Consider the following 13,694-nt stretch of genomic DNA (forward strand, 5'->3'; position numbering starts at 1 on the left):
GCGTACATACATGAAAAAAACAGCTGCAATCATTGCACCCAAGACAGCAAACTTGCAAAGACTACACCAAGAAACCAGAAGAATGCTCCGCGATCTCCACCTTGAGTTGCTTAGTCATTTTAAAATTAAAACCTATTTACAGTCTGAACTGTACATTTACCCAGCTTACTAACTTGCATGCCTCTCTACAACAAATGTTTAAGAACGTGACCTATAAAATATTGTGAATACGGTTTCTGTCGTGGAAAATGATAAGCAGGACTGGGGAGAAGGGAGGAAGGAATTCTGTCTTTCACACGCCTGAGGAAAAGCTGAGATCTTTAGTTCTACCAGAAGACAACCAGTCAGCAATATGATATATTTAGGAAATAATCCACAGTGAATCAAGGGGGAGGAGGTGTTTGTTTGTTTATTTTTAACAGATTACTGAGGAATAAGGTGTGGGAAGTGATGGGACCAGAAAGTATGTGGGATCCAGAAGCAGAGAGAAACGGCGAAGATCAAAACCACCTTAAGAACCATAAGAATAAGCAGAGGACCAGAAAAAGACACAGGAACCAGTACAGGCATAGGGTGAGAAGGGGGAAGCGTTGGCTTTTTGTTTTTTAAAAGGAGCTTGGTTGACAACTAGCAAACTGATCAAAACAAGGATACAGTTGTGATCCTCACATTCAGCTCAGAAGTCAAGAGATTTGCAATGAATGGTTCCTCAGGAAAACAAGAGCTAAAAACTGAGCTGAAAACAGTCTGAGACAAACTTTGAGAAAACAAATCCAGTCAGTATGATGGATAATGCTGGATGAAAAAGAGGAGAGAAAACTGATGGAGAGCGGTAGAGGTTTTACAGATTGAAAACTCAGAGCATTTCTATCAAAGAATATATATACCAATCAAGAAGGGAAGGCAAAGCATAAAACATGACTGATGGGTTAAAGAAGGAGCGGGTACAATATTTCTACCTGCAACCAAAGTAACAGCTGTAAGGGAGTAAAAAATCATATCTTTTCCTTGACAGATAGGTCGTACATGAAAAACAAAAATCAGCAAGAATATTTGCTAACAGAACTGGCAACAAGGAGGATTTACAAAGCAAAAGAGTTGACAAAATACCAGCTGTTATTGCAGATGTGAGACTCAATTAAACCTGAGAAGTAGAATTGTTCACCTAAGACAATGGCAAAGCCAAGGGAGAAGAAAATGACTCTGTACTGGAGGAAGTTTGCCAGTTTGCAGGATTTCCACCCGGGATACCCCACAGTGCAAGAGAAGGAGCAAGGGAAGCAGGTGTTCTGCAAGGGGAACACTCAACTTGACGAGCTGATCGCTGATCATACGTAACTGTCAAACCATTGCTTCGGAACAATTCAAAATTCTGCTGCAAATATACACCTAATTGCACAAAAAGCCAGAGCAAGAGTTTGAAACGAACAGTTTTAAAATCACAGGTTTGTGTTTCAGTCTTGTCAAGTTACTTTTGAACTAGATGCTGACAGTTTTAGAAAATATACCTGGACAATATTATATTTAAGATTAGGTAATCACAAACGTTAGCCACTTCAGCGCTGTGATTCGGACGGTCATACACCTGCATGTGTGACATCCTATACGTGCTATTTCTCCAACTGCACCCCAGCATTACCCTGTTACGGCATTCTTGCAGTTCCCTCCACTTTTCACTGCAACCAGTTTGGTAGATACAGCGCTTGGTCACTGGCAGCACTGAAAATCTATTCCCAGATAAACATCAATTTCATTTTCTATTGTGCGAGAGAACCATCAACTTAAAATTTAAGCAAAATCAGATAGGCTTTTGGGAGTAATGACAAAAACCTCCTACTACGCTTATTCCTGGGCTACACTGTTAATTCCCTGTCTCTAAAATGCATATTGCCTATTTAAAGTCTCCACACAAGAACCTGAGAAAGACAAAACGCTCAATATACAAAGGAAATCAAAATTTTTAAAAAGCCAGACATAATATATGCAAGCAAAAGGGAAAGAATCTCTTACAGTTACAGCAGCAGTATTATTTGTGGTGACAGAAGAAAAACTATTTTCCAATGTAAGACAATTTTAGTCTCAATCTGCCTGACAACTTTATTGATATCTTGCTTCAGAGCATACAGCACTTCTGTAAAACAAAATAATTCCAGGTACTGTCCTGTAATTTAACATTACACAGGCAGATCTTACTGGAATAGGTAAAAATAGCACTAGTGAACATGCCAAAGGAGAGTCTTTCCACTATATGGCCAGTGCTTAGATTGCAACATCAGCTGGCTCTCTTTTTATAACCTCTAGATTGCCAGTGAACAAGTTACACAGTCAACTTAAAAGCTTTGAGAAATCCAAGAGTAAGCTCTGGAACTCACTTTCAGCTGAAATCAATCCACTATATCACTCTGACATGACCACTTTGTTTCAGTTGCCATTATTGCCTGCGTAAGCTTTATCCCTGCTTCTAAAGCATTTAACACAGATGAATGACGTAATTCAGAACACGGTTTATTTTTTTGTTAAATGTCAGCATAAAATTAGAGGCTTGCACACTTTGTTGTTTCTTTTGGCTGCAACACATTCTGGAAGCTGCTTCACTCGCAGGCGCTCTTGCAGCCGCGCGTGCCATCCTGCAATGAGCCCGTTTGGGCTCAGTTCTGCAAAGGCAGCCCCTCAACCCCAACCACCCCCTGCACCTCAACTCCACATGGGTTTTCTGCCATGTTTGCTCAGAATGATAACAACCGTCACCATAGGAATGTTTAAAACTGTTAGTTGGTGATCAGATGGAGACAGAAATGTTGCTCTGCTGGAAGAAATTCATGTTCCTCAGCCAGCAGCTTGGCTTAGAGATGACTGAGATTGCTCCACCTTCTAATGAGGTACAAGGGAAACCAGGATCCTCCCACCTCCAACACCACCGGCTTTCTGCCCACTCGTGACCGTGGATTGGTATTGTTCACACACAGCTTTCAGAAGTTGTCAATAGGGAGGGAAAAGGCAGACAGAAAAATCAGGATGCCACCTAGCTCGCACAGTTACTAGTATAATTTTTCCCTTGTTCTAGGAAACACTGAGTGATCACAAACATCTGTAAGTCTCCTTAAATTTGAAAGCACTGCCATGATCAAAAATGTTTTGTATTTGCACACAATGGCACCAGTAGTATCATGGGTATATATGAAGAAATACACATATGTTTCATGCAAATTCAAAAGCAGAAAGAGCTTAGACACATTTGCCGTACTCAATGTGTGGGGTTTACAATATAGGTTTTACAAAAATCCCCATAAAATTGCCACAAGGGCACAAAGAAAGAACTGATTAATTCTTTCAGTGGGCTCATGAAACAGATTAGATCTGAAGGAATTCAAATTCTATCCCAAATTATCAAAATAAGGAAAATATTTACCTGAGAGTAATCTTGGAATTAACGGTTGCTAGATAAATTCTGAACTTCTGGAATTCTAAGAAAATGGGTATATAGAATCTGAAGCTGAAGTCACATCCTTTGTCATACATATGATCAGCTTTCAGTGAAACTTAGAAAACAGTTTCTAAAACAAAGTTAAAATAACCTAAGTGTCATATATCAAAATGCACCTTTTCAACTGGAAGCTAAAGAGGTAATTATAGGATCTTTCATCTCCATATTAAGTGGAATTAAAATAAACTTATAAAAATATTCTACTGTCTATGATAATCCTTTGGGAATAACATAACTAGCATTTTTTGGGTAGCAATAAATTAGGAATTAAAAAAAAAAAAAGTTAAAATATTATTAACTAGTATTTCTTCTTCCCAGCAGCATTGCCACCACTGGAGCTCCACTCTAATGGTCCTCCCCCCATTTTTATTACTTTGCAGGACTATTCCTCTGTGTTCCTACATTTCTGTAACAACTCCATGCGAAGACGAGGGAGTACACGTTTCTCTACATGTTTCACTATGCCTCCTCCAATTGCACCAAGAAACTCTGAGGTAAAATCTCATAGTTTCTTCTACACTGGAAAAAAATAGAAGAAAGCAAAAAAGATGATAATTTACTTGTTCGTCCAACAAGGAGTCACAGTGGGGGAGCAGTGCCTTTTGTGGTACACCAACAGACTTTAAAGACCACGCTAGGAAGCACTGAAAGTATGATGAGGCTTTGAGCGAACACTGTTAAATGTTTGAGAACGGAACAAAACTGGAGTATGCAAAAATGAGCACAAATTACTGATAGATTTGACAAGGATATATACTGGAAGCAAATGACTAGCAAAATAAGACATTACAGAAAAATAGAAAGGAAGATTAGTTCCATATTAAAGTTTCTCAATATATGTTAGCCCTGCAGAGGTACAAAGGCATTAAAGACACCTTTCTTGTAGCCGTGCACTACCTTGCATTCTCTCTTCTCTTGCTAGTCTTCTCCAGCTTGGGGCTCCTCAAACTCTCGTTTTCAAATCTCTAGCTCGCTCTACAGTGAAAAGAATTATCTAACAGCAAACTATAATGGGGGCTCTGAGCCATTTTTTAAAAACCTCTGAGCCAGGTTTAATTAATATGGTTAACCCCACGACACACCCAGCTGCGAGTTAGTGAAGCAACCTCCCTCTAGCTTGTGAACTAAAAATATACACGGTGTCTCAACTGCTCTTAACCGATACTACGTATTTCAATTGGAATGCAATATTAATTAACAGCCTTTTGTCAGCTGTTTGTCAGAAACGAAATATTTTAGGGTCGAACCAATAGCAAGTATGCGACGTAAGCTGAAACCTGAAATGAAGCCATGTAATGCAGCACTAAGAGAAAACTGGCAGCGCCATCGCAATCAACATCTGCAGGGAGCCACAACACAGCAAGTGAAACGATTCCACAGAGCAACGAAACTGAGAACAACAACAACATAAAAAGGGGCTCATATCAGAAGAGCTGGAGATACAGGTCCCGTGTGCAGATCTTCAGATGAGTGCAAAGAAAACAAGGCAGAGTCGCTTACATATTCACCACGGGCACAGATGATTTGCAAGGCAATGCAAAAAACTCTTTTGCCTGAAGTTAAAACCAATGGGCTTTGATGTAACTGTGCTCCTGCTCCGTTTCTGCAAGCATGCAGGATCCGTTTTGAACATGCAGGAGAAACAGCAGAACAGACACACCTGCAACTGCAAACCAATGCAGCGACCTGCATCTGCCACCCTGGCGTCCTACACAAAGCCTCTCCAATCTTAGCTCTAAAAAGCCTGTTGTTCCCCGTAAGCAAGCAAAAACCTCTGTAAAATATATAATTCAACCATACCGACTCTGTCACTAAAAACCCTGAAAAAGGGATACTCACTTATGTAAACATTCTGTTCCTTAATGATCAGTTATAATTCTTAGCTCTGAAGTCTACCAAGAAAACGCTTTACTCGTTTACAAATGACTCAAGAACAGCGCTTTGTTTATCCTCCTCTACTGCATGCACTGCAGAATTTCAGTACACAAGATGACCATATTCTATCAAACTGCAAAAGGTCAGTACACACTGCTGCAATAAAATCAGCTCCGTGTGAAACAGATGACATTTATTGTACAAACACAATATTCAAGTCACTAAAGGAATAAACGTGCACCAGCTGCTTTTCAAAGCAAAATTGGTTTTTTTACAAAAAATAGTGTATGCAGTGAGAGGCAACAGAGCACTGAGAATTATTCACAGAACTTTGTCCAAAACAGACTTTCTTTTCAGAAAAACTAGGAACATCACTAAATATATATTTGGATTACCCACCCAGAATACCATACGGGGTAAGTTGTACCTGCTGGATGCTGTCTCAAAACCCATGCACTAATGCACCCGCATTGCTAAAATACCTTGTTCATTTGTCAGAAAGTATTTTTACCTGATCTCCTAGTGCTGCATCAACTCATCTTTCCATTAATTTCTAGAGCTGACAAAATATTTCCACCACTTTATTCAATGCATAGTGGATCTATTTCATACTAGAAAATACTGAAGGCTTTTGCATAAGCAGTTATGCAAAATCAATCAAAATTAGTACAATGCAGATGTAAACATGTCAGCTCACTCACAAATAAAACTTATGTAAAACTTACTGAAATTGTGTTTCTACTACTGTGCTTGAAATTATAGATAAATCACAAGTTTTAATCTTGCTTTGACTATTTTTGCCACTTCCTCAAATAAAGAGAATTTTGACTTATACAATATGATGTTTTTATGAGAAAGAGAACATTCACTCCTATTTCTCTTCACAGCTACACAGTCTTTAAGTTAAAAGATGGCCCAGGAACTTCTTTCTTAGAATACAATCATCCTTATCAATTATTCATCTGTTTCAATATGAATTAGCATTTTGGAAATTCAATTGCACAAATAAATAAAAGGAGTTACCCCTGTTTCTTAGGCAGCTGGTCTTATGTGATCCTGCCACCCAGCTGTCCTGCTGCTGCTCCTCCAGCAACTCCCATTTCAACTAAACAGTTCAGGAGGGGCATCGAGGATACAGATTTCCCACAAGCTATGGCAATATGGAAATAGGGAGGCAGAGCAGGGAAGAATCCTTCGCTCTGCTCATCCTCCTCATTGGAACCGCAGCAGAAACCTCTGGTGGGAGGCTAAAGCCCCTCTTGCCTGGCTGAGAGGCCAAGCGGCAGACAATCAACACACAAATGGAGGGAGAGGAGAAAAAGAAAACAATTGGAAGGTGTTTAAGTATGACAACATCAAAATGAGGAAGCAGGAGGTGCTGGAGGTATCACAAAAGGGTGGCAAAGGGAACGGCTGAAGGTGAGAACGACAGTATGTTTGCTGCAGAGATGATCAGAGATCAACACAAATCTCTGTTGAACTAGACTTGGTTAGTTCATTTGCTCTTATAACTTTCTTTGGAATATAAAAATAATTTAAACCTTCTGCATCCATAACACAAAAGTGAATTTGTCAGCACCACTTCAGCACTTCAAACTAACTGATTTTTAGACTTAGTCATACATAGCTGTTTGAACTGACAGCTTTTGGTTCCCATCTCCTCAAAAAGTTTCAGAACCAACTGCTCGCAGCATCTCCATTTAATTTGCTTTCAGGGGCAAACAGAATCTGTTTTTTCCTCAACTCCTGGTTTCCCAGTAGTGAAGGAGCCAAATAAACTGGGGGGAGGAGGGGATTACATGTCCCAGAAGAAACTAGTGCTGATTTAGCATACTAAGAAGTGCTGACCGATGATTTTTGTGGGTCATGTTTGTGGTTTATAAAGTATGCGTTATTTTAATAAGCTCCAGTAACTTCAACCCCTGATACAGCAGTAACTTCATATGAAATTTGAATAGACTTTGTTGTTGTTAAGGGGAAAAAAAAAAAAAAAAAAAAGGAAAATTTTATGTACACACCAAAGGCATTCAACTGAAAAAATAAGGTTTATGTCTTCTTTGGAAAAAAATCTCCAGATTTTCATTCAAAGCAGGTTAGTCAGCAGTGTTGCACAATAAGTTGTCCAGTCCTGAAGATATTAAATATGGCAACAAATCATATGAAAAACACATTCCAGATTTCTGAAAGCACCACTGCTCCAACCCAAATAAGCTAGTTCACATCTGATTTAATAATGTGAGATTAAATTGCTTACCATATTAATCAGTCATCCATTGCATGAATATACATACAGCTCCATACCGTTTTTATGATTAATTGTAGCCTTAGGGTTTACCTACAGAAAATATTCATGAAGACAAACTAAATTAAAGCCACTTCCATTCTGAATAAGTGTCCACAGAACAGATTTGACTGAACTGTCTGAAATTAACTCTCACATTCACCAATTCTGCCTTTTCTTCTGCACCAACACTGTAGACATGTCCTAAAGGATAAGCACGTGTGTTCAAATTATATTCTAGTTTTACCTAATGCAGTGATCCTTTAGGCAATATTCGGAGCTGAGTTTTTCAGAAGCATTAAGATAAAAGACATTTTAAAAGTCTTTTTGTAGAAAGTCTTTTGTAGAAAACTATTTTCAGATATGTTAAGCTGGCTTCGGTGTTTGAAGAACATCAGTTTTACTCCATTACAGACCCTTCCCATCTTGCATTCCTATGACAACCTACAATTGCATCTGGAATGCACACTGTGCTGCAGCAATTCCACTACAACTGGTTTTGAGGCCTCACCGTCCCAGGTAAGGTCCCTGTATTTATGGATGTCACTTAAAGGCTAAGAAGGAAAATAAATTCTATACTGATAATTTAGCCTGACGTAGGCCAGACGAACAATGGGCAAGAGCCGTGCTGCTGTTAGCACGGGCAGGTTATTTGTGTGTGTACATTTAGAATGTAGATAAAAAGAGCCCAGAAACAGCAATCTTCGAGCCCTGGCTCTGGAGTAACACCATTCATACATGTAAAAGCTGAAACAAGTTAGAACAACTTGGGAAATGAAACCATCTTACTCCAGTTTTCAAATGTCTTTTTTTCAAACTGAATCTAAGCCAAAAAAAAAGAAAAAGCAGCTCACACTGAAGAATGCCCAAGCAGAGTGCATTCAGTTATGCTAATACAACTTAAACGCGTAGGGTTCGGCCAACAAGGCTTCCAGAAAGGTGCGGGAGTCCCCACTGGAAGGGGACACGGAGCCGCCAGCCCCGAGCAGGCCGGGCCAGCGCAGCCACCGCCGGGCACCCCCCTTCGCCGCCGGGGCCCCGCGCCTGGGCTGCTCCGGGGCGGCCGCGGGGGTGCGGAGCCCCAGCCCGGACACCCCCGCATCGCCGGGCTCCGCGCTGGCACCGACAGGCGGCCACAGACACCTGCCCTCGCCTCCCCCGAGCCGCCGCGGCCGCCACGGGCCCCAGACCCCCTCACAACCCCCGCGCCGGGGCTGCGGCACCTTCCCCAGGCCCGGCGCACAGGGCGGCCCCGCGGCTGGGACGCCGGCCCAGCGCTGCACACCATCCGACCGCAAAGAGCTCGGCGAGGAGCCGCGACCCGCCGGGACGGAGGCGGCCGATCTCACCTCCCGCCTCCCCCGGGCCTGTCAGGGGCGAGCGGCCGCCCCCCCGCGCTGCCTCCCCTCAGGGCCGAGGCGGCGGCCGGTCAGCGCGCCCGGGGCTGAGCCCCGCGGGGAGCAGCCGGCGCCGCTCCAGGCGCCAGCAACGAGGAAGGGAGCGCCGAGCGGGAGCCCTTGTCTCCCCCGTTCCCTGCCTTGTCCTCTGCCGCTCCTCAGCCCACCGCCGCTCCTACCGATGTCACTCCCTCCCGGCGGCTCCCCCCAGGCTCTTGTGCCACTCGGCGCCGTTCCTTTCGTTCCTCATCTAAAATGGCGGCCTCACACTCAGCGAGACATTTATCCTCCGCCCATCGACCCGTCGGCACTCGGCTCCTTCTCTTTCGCCTGCCTCGCCTCCTCTTCCCGTCCCGCTCCGCCCCGCCCCTCGGCCTGAGCGCGGAGCGCCGAGCTGCCGATAGAGCCCGCTCCTCCCCGCGCCCCCCCGGGCCGCCATTTGCGAGCGGCGGCAGCGGCTGAGGTGCTGCGGGGGCACCGGAGCCTGTCTCCTCCTCCAGCCCCTCGGGATCCGAGCTGGGTGTGAGGGATGAGCTCTGCCGCTGCGCCGGGGCAGCTGGAGCGGGGCCTGGCGGGGCGACCCCGCCGCCGCCCCTCCTCCCCTCAGAGGCGCCCTCAGCCCGGCGGTCCCGCCGCTCCCGCCCAGCCCGGCCTGGGCTGAGCCTCCCGCTTGCTGGACAGTTAAGCTGTGTAGCTGTGCAGATAGAATATTCAGCTGCTGTCAAGTACCTTGTTATTTTCTGGGGATTGAAATATCTGGCCTGTTTGACTCTGTGGAATCTGAGTCAGGAGCAGTCTCTTGAGCCCTCAAACATTTAGAACATCTAGTCAGGTAAGAAAGGATCGCTGCTGAGGTCTGCCTGCAGCGTGCTACCACAGCATGCTACCAGCATTCTTCTGTAGAGGATTAGCATTTTGAAATTCATTAAATCTCTTACTTCTTGGGAAAAAAACACATATGCCTTAAATCGTATGATATCTGTGATACCCAGAGAGGAGAATGTGCTGAAGCACATGATGCTGAGGGATTTGAAACAACTTTCAGCATCTGCTAGATAATTCAGGTTACTTGGATTAATACATTTTTGGTTTTGAAACTGGTCATCTTATTAATTCTACCTCACCTACTGTCTTTAAACATGAATTAAATTTTAAGAGGCTCGTGGGCTCCAGGCATGTTGAATTTGGAGGGTCTGTTTTGCACTGCATGCTCAACTTTAGCATTATTCTGCCTGCTAGCAATTGCTTCAGATCAACATAAGCTGTTTTTCTACACCTGAAATAATTTTTGAAACAGTTTTTGAAGTGGAACACACCATTGGGTGGTTCCTGGTACTTCTGTGGCAAAATAGAATAGGTGATGGGCTGTTGTGTATAGAGAGCTAGGGAAGAGTATAGGGATATTCTGAAGTCGTTCAAGTTACATGATAATATCTGTTCCAAAGGGTTTTTTAAAAGAAAAGCTTTTATAACTACACTTCAGTTACACAGGCAGAGGATCTATGAGGTGAAAAAATAGTCCTTTAAAGCGCTTTCACTTGCTTCATCGTAACATTAACTATTTTGACTTTGTTATTGAATGAACCCAAGGGTTTTCTTCTATAATGCCGTTTGTTACCACTTTGTTATTGGGTACTTCCACATATGAAAGTTGTACAGCATACTATTTTTTCCCCAAACAATCGATGTTATGCAAGACACTTCAGCAGAATGGATATTTTAGGCTGGGATTTAAGTTTTAGGAAATGGTGATGTCTATGATTAAAAAACTTATGTCTGCGAGTCTGTCCCTCCCCCGTCCCGCTGCAGGACCGGCCGTGAGTCCCACCTGCTCCACAGCAGCCACGGGCTGGGCACCGGGCAGCAATCCCTAAGGGATGGTACATGCTGAGGGGGATGGGGCGTGAACTGAGAGGTATTTGGGGAGAAAGTATTAAAAAAAATACATATATGTATATATATATATATATATACATATATATATATATACATATATGTATATATATATATATATATATATACATATATATATATATATAGCGTGTAACCTCTTTTGCTGGAGGAGAAAGGGAGCAGCTGTCAGCCAGCAGCCCCTGTGTGAACTCAGCCTCCCACAGACACTGAGGGACTCAAAGCACCACAAACTAGCCGGGTGTAGGTCAGGCTTCAAAAACGTGCAGCACTGCGCATTCGATGGTAAACAATTCGTTTATTGCCCCAAACCAAAACTTCTAAGGATAGCCATTGCAAAGTAGAACGCTTCTCCTGACTTAAAGAGCATACACGTTTACATTTGCAGTCATGTTACATTAATTGTTAATTAAAGAAGCACTCCTCTAAAAAGAGCCTCCAGTAAAATTATCTCAGCCTTATGTGGGATTTCTCTACAGAAGGTTTATTCTGATATAAACCAAGGCTTCAGTTCAGCTGAAGTCGCATTAACCTCCGAGGCAGAGCAAGAGCGGCACTGTTGGGCTTGGCCCTCCTAAGGCCCACACAAGGCAAAGTAAAAAGGACCAAAAAAACACCATACAAAGTCTTTAGCTACTGGTGCCTCTAGGAAGAAGTGTGGTTGCCAAGTAATGGGAGATTGAAATGGGGATGGCAACCAGAGCTCTAGAAGGCTGCAGTAGAAATGTCCATGCCTAGAACACTGTGATTCAGTACCTTATTGCCATGTTTCTAGAAGTTACCTGCCTGCCAGTGTAATGATGCCTTCAATTTAGAGGACATTGCTAAAACAAAGATTTAACTAAACTTTTGCAGCACCAGGCAAACCACATGGATATATCAGCCTTCTGTTAGGAAAAGTGCTTATTCTCTTCCCCATTACCATGGGCTCAGATATACCAAAAAACACTAGAAAAACAAATCCAGACCAACAAGGTATCTGCTAAAGACAAAATTTATGAATCTGAATTGTTCTTTTCAAATTCTTATACAGTAACTTTTCTCTTAAGTGTCACATTTAAACTGCAGTAGTCCTCTGATGCACATACACAGTGTGCCTGACTTTAACAAGAGTCATATCCATGTATCTGACTGCGGGAGTTGGCCCAGAAGAAACAAATAAACTCAAAGCAGCGCGTAAAATAAATACTCACATAGCTTAAGACTAAGCATATCCATGTAAATGGTAGACAGTAGTACAGATTTTGGCAAAACATGCAAAAGGAGCTTGAAATATTGTAATATAAAATATGATTAAGAATATGCCATAAGAAGCTTAAAAAAAAGGAAAGAAAAGAGGGGTACTGGTGTTTTTTAGAGAAGACCATTCATAAATTCTCAAACTTCTTTTAAAAGAGTAGGAGGATCAAGGATTGTAGTCATGGAACAAATGAACACAGATATGGAGGAAGCCAAGCCAGATTTCAGATAGTTAAACAATGTAGCACATGCAAAGAAACACAATAATTACAAGAAAGAACAACAAAAGCGAACAAGGAAACCCAGCAAAGAAACTCAAACATTACAGCATTAAAGTAGAAGGGAAACAAAAATTGAACGAACTTTCCAAAATAAACTGAATGTTATTAGCATTCTTACTGAGGCTGATCTGGTTTGTGTTTAGTGGTTGGGTTTGCAATATGTTTAACATGTGAGTGTCCAGGGGTTGGGCTTTTTGTTTGTCCAGGCATAGAATAAAATCTTGTGTTGTCATCATCTGAAATACTTTCTATGTCTCTACAAAGCAGCCTGAGAAGTGATGAGGAAGGGGATGAGAACCAGTGCTGCTGGGTTATGAGCGGGCTGGTGCCTGTAACTTAACTCTGATTACCTGGGGAGTCTCAAAATTGTATATTAAATGTTTTAAGTGGTATTGAATCTTTAGTACATAAAACGGAGGCTCAGAAGAATGAGTAGCAACAATTAAGAGTGTAATGCTGGCCCGGAAAATGAAGAAATGTATATATATATATATATATATATATATAAAACTTTATTATGGAATTTTGGGTCTCAAACTTTACCCCCTTACTCCTCAAGCCAACGATTGCTATAGACAGACTGCCATTCTATCCAGGGTTATTCAGCCTGAGCCACACTCAAAGCATCATGCTTCCGCATGGTCTTTTGATATATGCTATAAATAATCCTCTTATTGCCCCATAAGATTTTTTTCTGAGTAAGAGAAAAGTTTGAGTCAAGTTAGATACAAAAGAAGTCCAACGTACAGAGGGCATGAAAGTGGCCTTGAACAAATCAAGCAATAGCAACCCAAAGGAGTGGTACTCCAAATAAGGAATATCTTATTTGTATGATGGTGCATAAACCATTTATATTTTGTAGTTCAGCTGAAAGACTTTATTTCTCCATGTTACTGAAGTGATCAAAGGAGAGGGGTGGGAACATAATGCATAGTTTGTTTGGGTTTTTTTCATGCCTTGTAGAATTTAAATTGCAGACATTACAACAATAGGACATTTTATACATGAAGCTGTTAAATAGACAGTAAACTTGTTTTGCTGGAATGGAAACCGTAGCACAGTCTGTTCACATTATTTGTGTTGTTTTATCCTGAACAAACTCTCCTTATTTTAACCATGTCCAGCTAACCGTGGTTGGTACTGTGCTGGCTACAGTGTGTATGTTCCTCCACTCTGCTCAGCAACTCTTCAGCCAAATAGTGAGGCTGAATCCCAGGAGTTCTTCT

General features: G+C 42.2%; 1 protein-coding gene across 14 annotated transcripts in view; it reads right to left on the minus strand.

The window, feature by feature from the left end:
- Nucleotides 1-13,694, minus strand: part of RAF1 (Raf-1 proto-oncogene, serine/threonine kinase) — a 79,078-nt gene that overhangs the window by 35,622 nt on the left and 29,762 nt on the right. For 2 of the 14 annotated variants that reach the window (XM_065074439.1, XM_065074432.1), the window contains exon 1: nucleotides 9,217-9,363. The exons of 4 other annotated variants lie outside the window; for them this stretch is intronic. Coding sequence is in view for 2 of the 10 variants with exons in the window: in XM_065074442.1 (XP_064930514.1) it covers nucleotides 7,614-7,616 (3 nt within the window). In the remaining 8 variants the exon portion in view is untranslated. 8 more of the 14 variants (XM_065074442.1, XM_065074433.1, XM_065074446.1 and 5 more) reach the window with 8 other exon arrangements.

Source organism: Columba livia, chromosome 10 (genome assembly GCF_036013475.1).
Source record: "Columba livia isolate bColLiv1 breed racing homer chromosome 10, bColLiv1.pat.W.v2, whole genome shotgun sequence".
Taxonomy (NCBI): Eukaryota; Metazoa; Chordata; class Aves; order Columbiformes; family Columbidae; genus Columba; species Columba livia.